The 11,666-nt window shown below is 30.9% G+C and overlaps 1 protein-coding gene and 1 pseudogene across 1 annotated transcript; both read left to right on the top strand.

Moving 5' to 3' along the window:
- Nucleotides 1-5,084: 5,084 nt before the first annotated feature.
- Nucleotides 5,085-8,602, top strand: LOC142633174 (UDP-glycosyltransferase 92A1-like). Its single transcript, XM_075807450.1, has 2 exons — nt 5,085-6,821; nt 8,261-8,602. The coding sequence occupies exon 1, from the start codon at nt 5,274-5,276 to the stop codon at nt 6,813-6,815; it is 1,542 nt and encodes a 513-aa protein (XP_075663565.1). The 5' UTR covers nt 5,085-5,273; the 3' UTR covers nt 6,816-6,821; nt 8,261-8,602.
- Nucleotides 8,603-8,871: 269 nt separating this feature from the next.
- On the top strand, nt 8,872-10,752 carry LOC142632467 (protein FAR1-RELATED SEQUENCE 5-like; annotated as a pseudogene).
- The last annotated feature ends 914 nt before the right edge of the window (nt 10,753-11,666 follow it).

The following is an 11,666-nucleotide window of genomic DNA, read 5'->3' as shown; positions in this document are numbered from 1 at the left end:
TTATTATATAGACTAGCATTATGCCTGTGCGATGCACGGCTTATTCAAAATTTATATGTAACTTAAAATAAATGAATATTTTATTTTTAAGTTACATAATGGATGCATGTTGTGTGAGACTAAGGTATCATAAAATGCATATATATATATATATATATATATATAATTAAATGGAAGATGGTAGAGGTATCTAAATAATATATATAGAATGACTTTCAATGATACATTGAACTTTAAGGCTCAATTAATCATATATATTTAAATGGAAAACCCTTGAATTTAATAGTTAAAAACTATCCAAAAAAATAATTGAAATCATGTTTAAGTGAAACCTCAATTCAATAATTAAGAACAATCTAAATTATTAAAAATTTGAAGTAGAGAGAGACTCACATGAGAATTTAATTTTTGTCATTGAAAGCATGGAATGAGACACTTGAGTGAGTTTCACCCTACCAAGTTTAAGTTTAAACTTAATGTTTAAGTAATGTGTGTTGCACACTACATATGTGTGTATATGCATGAAAAATTATTTGAATTTAATATTTATTGTAGAAAAGAGATTGTGTAGTCTTACCCCTGTCTAGTTAATTCTTGTTATAACCATTTGTTTTGCAGGGAGAGAGAGAAGCCATTCTTTTGAAAAAAAAGACAACATATAATAAATAATAGCTAAAATATTAATCTTTGGAAGTGGTATCTCATATAGATTAGTATTTCAATTGTGGATTTCGGTAGTTAGAATTAGCGCATAGTAGTTAATAATTAGAAAATTATTTTGAAATTTTTTTAAACCAATCCCTTAAAAAAGTTTTAGTGGAGTTTAAATCACTTTTTAATAAATTATCTCTCTATTCAATTTATTTTTTAAATCATATTAATAAAAATTTATTGATAAAACTATTATTAGTAAAAGTTTCTTAGGCTTATCTATTTAACTTTGTTGCTAGACTAATATAACACAACCAAAAGCCTATAAACAACAATTTACATTCAATACAAAGAACATAATCAAACTTATTCATAATTTAAGATCAAGAAATTAACACAAATTATAAATTAAGATGTAAATTTAGAAAAAGAACAAAGAATAAACCTGTTTGTTTTCTCTATTAGTTTGAGAAATGAAAGTGTGAGTATGTAACTAAAATCTAAACCAATTATTGTAGAAGAGAATAAATGAGTACAAAAGTTTAATATTATAAATTGGGTTAAAATATATGTGAGAAGTTTTTATTAATTTTTATGAAGTTAAAAGAAAAATAGCTTAAACAAAATGAAAAAATAATAATGAAGAAATAATATATGTATATATATATATATATATATATATATATATATATATATATAAATATATAGGTAGAGTTTCATTTGATATAGAATTTAAATCCTATTGGAATTAAGATTTCTAATCAATTTGTTTTTTGCTATCTCATAAATCCCATAAAAGGTGGATTAAAAAAAAAGCTCATATGAATAGAAAGAAAGAAGAAAACATTTTTTTATGAAAAAAAGAAACTTTTCTTTTATAACCCAAAAAAAAAGAAAAAAAACTTTTTTTAAGAAGAGCAAACATTTATTATGTATAGATACTTTGTTTTTAGAAGAAAGAGAAGGTGTTTACTTTAAACTCAAATACTTATTACCTTATTTACAATTTTTTTTACTTTATGCAAAAACATTTTTGGTAAATCGGTATTAACATTTTTACTACGGGTATTATGTTTTTTTTTTTTTTTTTAACACGAAGCAATATAATTTAAATTTTAAAAAAAGGTATAGATGGAGATTGTTGCTGCTTTTTTTTTTTTTTTTACGTGTACTATGTTATTGTTTTTTTTTCATGTAGTAATATAATTTAAATAAAAAAAACAAATTAGATAAAGAGTTTGAATTGTAATTGTAAGTGCTGTGAGCCTAGGCCCATTGAGCTCTAGGCCTTGACCTTAAGGCACAATACACGATCATGTACCCGTTAGGCCTTAGGTCTTAATTTGAACACTCTTTCAGGCCCAACATGAGCCCAACTACAAAAAAAAGACCCTTCTCTTCTTGAACATCAATAGAAGATTGTGTCGATCAGTTGTGCATTGACAGGGAAATGCATGTGCCGAGAACATCTTGTGTTCTCGGCACGCGTGGTATTGTGTTGGGGAATATTGCTATCGGGTAGTCTTTTGGAGGCTGGAACCAGTTTCAATGCCACTACCACTGTTCCCATCAACGCATCTTCTTATCAAAAAACAATGACACCAAACCCCACTCACACGATTGAGGTTAGGAAGCAATCATAACCAGCTCCACTCATCAGAGACTATGAATACGAGAATAGAAGGAGAGGAGAGGGTTGGCAAGTAGGGAGAGAGGATAGAGAGAAAAAGGTAATAGTCAGGAGAGAACAGAGTGACTGGGAGAGGGAAAAAGTTCATTTGAGCTAGGAAGTGCTATCGGGTTGCCCGGCAAAGGATCACCCGTAGTAAGAAACTCTTAAACCCACTACACAAATAAGTTGTGAGCTCAAATATTGGCTCTTCCCACTTAAAGCCTCCTTGGGTACCCACTGTAATCAAATTAAATTTTTTTTATCAACTTATAGATTATAATAATAAAAGGATTAGATGAAGAGTTTGGATTGTAATCAAATTAAGATTTTTATCAATTTAGAAATTATAGGAGAAGAAGAAAAGTATAAATTTTTTTTAAAATTCTATTTTTTTTTCTATTTAGTGCAACCACTTGGCACAACCACAAACTTTAGGGAAAAACATTTTTGGTAAATTGGTATGAACAATAATTATCTAAAAAAAAAAATTCATGTGTGAAAAGGAAGATTTTGTTGTTGAATACATTGTTGTTTTTTTTTACGGGTATTATGTTTTTTTTTTCTTACATGAAGTAATATAATTTAAATTTTTTTAAAAAAGGAATAGATGGAGATTGTTGCTTTCTTTTTGTTTTTTACGTGTACTATGTTGTTGTTGTTTTTTTTTTTTTTTTTTTTTTCACGAAGTAATATAATTTAAATAAAAAAAATGATTAGATGAAGAATTTGAATTGTAATCAAATTAAATTTTTTTTTAACTTAAAAATTATAATAATAAAAGGATTAGATGAAGAGTTTGGATTATAATCAAATTAAATTATTATCAATTTAGAAATTATAGGAGAAGAAGATAAGTACAAAAAAATATATTTATTTTTTAAAAATTGTAAAAAAATTTCTGCAATTTAGTACAGCCACTTAGCGCAATTATGGTTAATGCCCAACTTTTATTATATAGTCTACGTTATGATATATATATCAATCACTAAACACATTATTTATGTAAATTATCCCAAATAGTTGAATATTGAGTAGTTTAATATTTGACAAAACAATATTCAAAATAATAATATAAAATATTATTAAAAAAAAGTGTGAATCTATTAGTGGCTTTAGACCACTGTTTGGGTGTGAGACTGGTATTTTACATTACGAGGGCGTTTGGATTCCACTGAAGCTGCGTCTGCGTTTTCATTTTTTTTTTTTTTTTTTTTTTTTTTTTTCTCCAGCCGCAGTTGTTGACCCAATCTTCTTTGAACAGTACATTCGTGCACTGTTCACGGACCCACAAATTTCATATTTCAGCAATTTTTTCATTAAAAATGGGTCCCGCGGTACTATTCACACATTTTAAAATTATTTTGCTACAGTGTTTTCAGTTTTCAGTTTCAGCAATAAGTTTTTTCAGTTTCAACAATAAGTTCTATCCAAAAGGACCCTACATTTTAAGTTCAGTAGGTTTAGAGTAGTAGACTTACTCATAGGTTTGATAGATAGACATAACTGATTAAAAAAAAAAAAAAAGATGGACATAAACATCCATAGCAAGTCAAAAAACTGTCAGTTAAATTTAGAAATTTGTAATTTTTTGATCTATACATACTATACTCCACTCGGGTTTTGATTTAATTGCAGAACAAATGATAAGTATATAACTTTTTGTGGTTTTATATGAGATGATGCCGTATAACTGCTTAGAGAAAGAGAGTGACAGAGGTGGAACCTTTCAGCATGAAGAGAGATAATTAGATTTGAGAGACTAAAAAGAGGAGAGGAAGAAAAAGAATCGGGTACCATCGGCTAAAAATAAGCATAAATTAATAAATAAATAAAAAGAAAAAAACTATGCATAATAAATACAAATAATTAGATGATGTGTAAAATTAGGAGGCTTCTAATAGTAGAGTTTGTTATGGACTAAAATTCTCAAAAGTAGATGTGTTCTAATTGGAATTGGTTATATATATTACAATATTTATTTAAGTAATGCTAAGAGGCTTTGGTTTTATCTGAAATTCTTAGAAGTAGACGTTTTAATTGGAATTGATTTTATATATTCTCAAAAGTAGATGTGTTCTAATTGGAATTGGTTTTATCTATTTATCTATACTACTATTTAAGAAGCTTTCCCTATTTGTACCAGATTTTTTTGTTCCAAAATACCCCTACACCCCTAGGTTTAAGTAGAGACAAAACTAAAGAATAGTTTGGTAAAAATATATGTCTAACTTGCACTAAAATATTGCCTACAAAATAAGAACACTCTTCCACTAACCCACTTTTTCAAAGCAACTATACTTTTATTTTTTTTAAATAGAAAAATAAGTTAAACGCCCCCACATTTATCCAAAAAAAAAATCTAAATATATATAAAAAATGACAATCTAGATTTTTTTTTCCCTAAAATACCCTTACATTCCTATGTTTGAGTAGAGACAAAACTAAAGAACAATACAGTAAAAATACAATCTTAGCTTCCACTAAAATATTGTCTAAAAAATAAGGTTACTTTCTTATTGATTTTCAAATTTATTTATCCACTTATAAATTAATTCTTAAAATAAAAATTATATGTATAATAAAAAACATAGAATTTTTTTTGCTACTACCACTTAAAAAAAAAAAAAAAGCCTCATCTCACGCGCGGAGCGCGTGTGATGAGGCTAGTATTTATAAAAGTTTTACCCATAATATTAATTGCGAATTTAAAAGGCTCCCAATATCTTTCTTTTTCTTTTTCTTTTTCAAAAGTGAAGCAGGATAAAAAACGCAAAGCAAAACCAAGAGTGATACCCAAAGGCAGGATGGTTGGTAGGCATAAAAGAGTCAAAAGATTGTACCTCACCAAAAAGTCATCCTTCCCTTCACATCCTTCTCATACCTAAAAGTTTGAATCTCAGTTTCATCACAATCTTCAACACAAAATCCAAAGAAGTTCAGGAATTTACAGATGGACTCTCGTGAACACATTGTAATGCTACCATTCATGGCCCATGGTCATCTCATACCATTCCTAGCACTAGCAAGACAGATCCAACAAAGAACAGGCTTCATCATCACAATCGCCACCACGAAACTCAACATCCAATACCTCTGTTCCTCCATTTCAACTGACTCAAATTCACAACCCCTCTCCAACATTCGCTTTGCTGAGCTCCCCTTCAACACCACTGACCACGACTTACCACCCAACACTGAGAACACTGAGTACTTGTCCCCTTCCAGCATTGGAAACTTCCTTCATGCATCTCTCAGTCTCAAAGACCCTCTCTTGCAACTTCTCAATGATATTGTCCACCAAGAAGGGAAACCTCCTCTATGTGTAATCTCTGACGAGCTCTTTGGGTGGGCTACTGAGCTAGCAAAGAGTGTAGGCACTGTGAATATTGCATTCACCACTACTGGTGCTTATGGCACCTTGGCTTATGTCTCTATATGGCTCAACCTCCCACATCGTTATTCTACAGATTCTGAAGAGTTCAAAGTCCCAGGGTTCCCTGAAAGCTATCGTTTTCACCGCTCTCAACTGAATCCATATGTAAGAGACGCGGATGGTACGGACATATGGTCCAGATATTTGCAGACACAGCTTTCACAGTCTATTGAGTCTTTTGGGTGGTTGTGTAACTCAGTTGAGGAAATTGAACCTTTGGGATTCGATCTTCTGAGAAAGTATCTCGGAGTTCCTGTTTGGTCTATAGGTCCTCTTATTCCTCTAGCTGCACTTAAGAATACATCATCTTCAACTTCAGGTTTTTCATTTTTCAAACAACTTACTGGGAAAAAACCAGGACTCACTCCTGAAAAATGCATTGAGTGGCTTGATTTGCATGGTCCTGATTCGGTTGTTTACATTTCTTTTGGCTCACAAAACAGTATTGGTTTGGCCCAAATGATGGAATTAGCTATTGGTTTGGAAGATAGTGGAGTATCTTTCATATGGGTCATAAGGCCACCGATTGGTTTTGACTTGAAAAGTGAGTTCAAAGCTGAATGGTTACCAGAAGGCTTTGAAGAAAGAATGAAACAAAGCAAACGAGGGTTGTTAGTGCGTAACTGGGCACCCCAGTTGGACATTCTGTCACACAAATCCACAGGAGCATTTCTAAGCCATTGTGGATGGAACTCTGTGTTGGAGAGCTTAAGCCAAGGTGTGCCTATTCTAGGATGGCCTATGGCGACTGAGCAAGCTTACAACTCAAAGATGCTGATGGAGGAGATGGGTGTGAGTGTAGAGTTAACTAGAGGGAGTCAAGGTATTATTGTGGGGAAAGAGGTGAAGAGGGTCATTGTATTGGTTTTGGACAAAGAGGGTAAAGGAAAGGATATGAGGAATAAGGCTGTTGAGGTTGAAAAGCAGTTGAGGGAAGCAGTAAGAGATGAGACAGATGATATGGGTTCTTCAGTGAAAGCAATAGATGACTTTGTGAGAAGCATTCTTTCCAGGAATCAAGAGCAAGCAGAGTCAATTGGGGTTCAAAAATTCATGTGAAATTAGGTTGGTTTTTGATAAAGTCAGCATCTCCTTGCTAATTGTGGACCTTATATTCATATGATGGTTGATTTAGTTTTTGGAAAAATATTTATTTGGGATTTTTTTTTTTCAGTTAATAGAATAGAGATAGATTGAACCAACCATTTTTTCTCTGAAAAAAATAAATTTGGTTGGAAGATTATTATATTTTATATTAGTTTGTATTTGATACTTTATTTTTGGGTAATGCGACCTCTTAATATATTACAATACATACAAAGAAGGTCATTATAAAATAGTTCAGTTTTATCGAAAGCAAGCAAAGTTATCAAAAGAAACTTCAAGTTATTGTAAGGATTCCGGTCAAATTTTTCTTACCTATAAAATACTCATTAACAAAATATACATTCGAAATACACATCTCCTTCTTGATGAAGCAAAAAATGTTATGGGGGAAATCTATCTCCAACATTGTAAAGGTGGCAGTGACTTTGTCCTTGCTGATGATACTTAACAGCAAGCCTCTTGAAGCCGTGAGGCCCTTGTATGACATGAAGTCAAAGCCTGAGTCACTCAATGTGTCAGTTTCACAAAGCACCAATTCCACCATTTGCGCCTAATCCATGCACCTACATACCTAAATCCGATGATGGAGGTTGTTCCTAATTAAAGATAATGGAGCTTTAGCTTTGGTCATATCATATTGTGAGTTGTTTGTCACGTTTGATTGCAAAAAATAAATTGCTATGTGGAATCTTTATTTTACCAACTGGTTGTTTTATGTTACAGTTGCATTGTAGATTGGGAATCAATTGTAGAAAATGAAAAAAAAAAAAAAAATTGTTCTGCTGATACAAAACATTGATAAAAATGAAATGTAATTAGCTGATTTGATACCTAGGAGAGTATTATCTGCCAATGAAAATTTTGCAAGGAAATTTTTGACCATAGTTTCTATTATCTGCTAATGAATACCACGTGTATGTTTGCTCAAATATCTTTATGCTATCCTGTTTGATTATTTTTTTATGCAAATCATTATATCTTTATGCAGTCCTATTTGTTGTGTATGGCTCTGCTATGACAGCTTAATGCTCAAGTCCATGGCATAGATGACTATCATTTAAAATAAATTATGCACAATTTTGCTTGACTAAATTGAATTTGATTTTTTTTTTTGGGTTGGTAGTTACCTTACCTAGTTTTAGAAGATTCAAAAGAATGTTACTTATTTTATGATAGGATTGCTGAATTGTTTCCTATATATATTTCTTTCGATTTTTCAATTTGTGTTTCTTTTTTACTTTTTTTTTTTTTTTACCTTGACTTAAAGTTTTGGATTTGCTTTTCTTGAGATCTTGTTCAATTAGGAATCCAACACTGAAAAGTTCTATTTTAGTCTCTATATTAGTTCAACCACGAAATGAATTTAATTGAATGAGAATTTTGTTTTTTTCTTACAGGTGCCTTTTCGACAAGTTTACTTACTGTCATTATTGAATTCTCCGTTGTCAACTTTAGCCTCTAGGACACAGTTGGTATCATTTATTTGATAGCTATTAAAGTATTTTTAGTTTCAAATATAATTTACTCCTACTTGTAATGTCAATTTTCTCCTACTTGTAATGTCAATTTGCTCTCTATATGTATCAAAGTGCAAATAAGGATGTACTTGGAGTTGTTTTATGTAATAAAGTTTATTGAGTTGTTGAGCAGGATGTTTAAATGTACCTTGCCTTTGTTGTGCTTTTGTGGAATTAGTTTGAATTTCAAACAATCAAATTGGTTGTTTGGTTTTGTATTAAGTGGTTAAATTGACTCTTTACTTGTATTTTAAATTGAGTTGAAACGTTACCATTTTTCAATGATCATTATTTAATGATAATTGTAATATTAGCATAAAATTTTCCAATTAAATTTTAATTTTGTAATAGAACAAGTTTGCCAAGTTGGGCAAGTATAGTATTGCAATAGCACAAATTTTAAATTTATTCTTAATTGTTGCTTATGAATTTTTCTTCTCTTTTGTTTTTTATAGGTCATATTGAAATATAAAATTACTTGAATTGAAAATATGAGTGCAAACAACAAAGAACCTGAAACAATATCACTTTGTGATATGGTAGATGACTTAGTACATGATGAGGCAGAAATAAACGAAGATCAAAATAATGTAGACTTGTCATTGGATGATTCAAATCAACATTTTGCATGCAATAGGCATTCAGAACCATGTCTTGATATGGTATTTGAAAACTTAGAGGCTGCTCGTGCATATTATAATGCATATGCAAGGCAATAGGGTTTTAGTATATGAGTAAATCATACTCGAAAGAATAAAGATAAAATAAGGGTTGGAATTGAATATGTTTGTTTGAAGGAAGGATTCTGTCGTCAATGTAATGAAAACAATGAAAGAACAAGTCCAGAGCGTGTAGAAACAAGAGTGGGATGCAAAGCAATGATAGGTTTAAAGAAAGTTGATGATACATGGATTGTATGTAAGTTTGTGGAGGGTCATAATCATGAGCTTCTTACCCCTAAGGGTACAAGTTTGCTTAGTGGGCATAGAGTGATAACAAGTGCCAAAAAGAATCTTTTAGATACACTCAATGAGTTAGGTATAGCCCTAAGCAAGATATTGTCTATGTTAAGTAAAAAATCTGGTGGTGATTATAATGTTGGATCTATTCCAGTTGATATTCAAAATTATTTGGGTAGTAAAAGAAGAAAGTTGCTTCAAGATGGAGATGCCCAAGGAATGTACAAATATTTTATTGAGAGTCAATGTAAAAATCTAGGTTTTGTTTATGCAATTGAAGTTGATGAATATGGGTGCATGGGTAATTGCTTTTGGGCGGATGCTAGGTCAAGAATGACATACCAATATTTTGGAGATGTCGTTACCTTTGACGCTACATACCAAACAAATCATTATAAGATTCCTTTTTTTTTTCCCCTTTCATAGGGATTAACCACCATCATCAATCTGTGATGTTCAGATGTGTTCTACTTGTTAATGAAACAGCAGAATCTTATACATGGTTGTTGAAGACTTGGATTAATGCAATGTCTAGAAATCCTCCTTCTACAATTATAACAGACAATGACAAGGCTATGGCTAAGGCAATTGCAAATGTATTGCCAAATGCAACTCATAGATTGTGTATGTGGCATCTTTTACAGAAAGTTCTAGAATAGTTGTCCCATGTATATAATAAATATCCACATTTTCAGGAAGAATTTTACTATTGCATCCATGATACAGTCACTATTGAAGAGTTTAAGTTATAATGGAGTAAGATTATGGAGAAATATGGATTGGGGGATAATGATTGGTTGGGAAATCTTTATATACGGTGTGAAAGATGGGTTCTAGCTTACTTACAAAACTCATTTTATGTCAGGATGTCTACAACTCAAAGAAGTGAAAGCATGAGTATATTTTTTTTAAATTATGTTCGTTCGAGCACAATGATAAGTGATTTTGTATATCAATATGAGCTAGCTTTAAATGCACGTTATCTTAAAGAAAAAGAACAAGAAGTAAAGACAAAAAATTCAGTGCTAATTTTGAAAACATGTTATAAACTGGAAGCAGAGGCAGCAGAAGTTTATTCAAGAAAGATGTTTATGAAATTTCAAGAAGAGTTATTTTGTAGTAAAAAATACAAGGCATCCAAATATCGTGAAGAAGATATACAAGGTGGTAGCTCATGGGAAAGAAAATCCATTTTATGAAGTGTCTCTTGATATTGTTGAGACAAAAACTATTTGTCTACGCCATATGTTTGAGTTTGTTGGTATTATTTGTAGGCATATCCTAGCTGTTTTTGTGAAGAAATCTCTTGTGCACTTTCTTTCATCACATTATATTTTAAAAAGATGGACAATTATTGCCAAGAAGCATATTGTACATGACATATCTAATGATGTCATCATGAGGAGTTTCTAGCCATGCAAGATGTTTATGATGTTGATGATTTAGGAAGTCCTGATAATACTATATTAAACATTCAAGTATTATCAAATCTTCCAATTACTTTGCGAGACCCTCCACATGTTCCATCAAAGGGAAGGCCTAAAGCTTTGAGACAAAAGTATCCAAAAGAAAAACAATTGATGAAGAAGAGAAAATGTAGCATTTGTAAAGAAACAAGCTATGTGAAAACCAATTGTCCAACACATAAACATTCCAGGTAATTACATGCCCTTATTGAGTTGTAGTATTAATTTAGTATTTAAATTTTTTGTTTATAAAATTACTTCTTGTAGGGATGTCGCAAATACAAGCTTGACACCACATTGAGAGTCAGTGCATCAACAAAGTCAAACTGAGGATATTTAATTACAATATATTCAGTTTCAAGATAATACATACATTTGCAGATATTTTCAAAAATAAACCTTTACTTTTTTAAATTAGGAGTCTTCGATGGCAAGGTTAAACCTGTTAGTCATAGCAAATACATTGTGCTCCATAAGTTTTGTACAGGTATAAGATGTATTTGATTTTTTTACTTAGTATATATTGTTCTGTAATAGATGTTTTTGTTATTCATTCATTTTTTTATTTGTCAATCATCTTTAGGACTCTTTGCCAACTGTGACATTTCCTTCTACAACATCATCTACTATGCATATATATCCCAACCAGTCATCATTTACGGTATGACTACTTAGCGATTAATTAGAATATACTGAATTTTTTTAACTGTGTTCATTCTAATTTTATTTTTTGTATTTTGTTGTACATTCTTTTATGTAGGATACATTACAACAATTCCAAGAAACTTAATGTACAAACAAGTTTTGTGTCCAAGAGAATGGATTGGGAAGCAAATATTTTTTTGGTTATATAATGTTTAA

The sequence above is a fragment of the Castanea sativa genome, chromosome 4 (genome assembly GCF_040712315.1).
Source record: "Castanea sativa cultivar Marrone di Chiusa Pesio chromosome 4, ASM4071231v1".
Lineage (NCBI taxonomy): Eukaryota > Viridiplantae > Streptophyta > Magnoliopsida > Fagales > Fagaceae > Castanea > Castanea sativa.
Note: the sequence above shows the minus strand (reverse complement) of the source record. Positions and strands in the feature narration are given on the sequence as shown.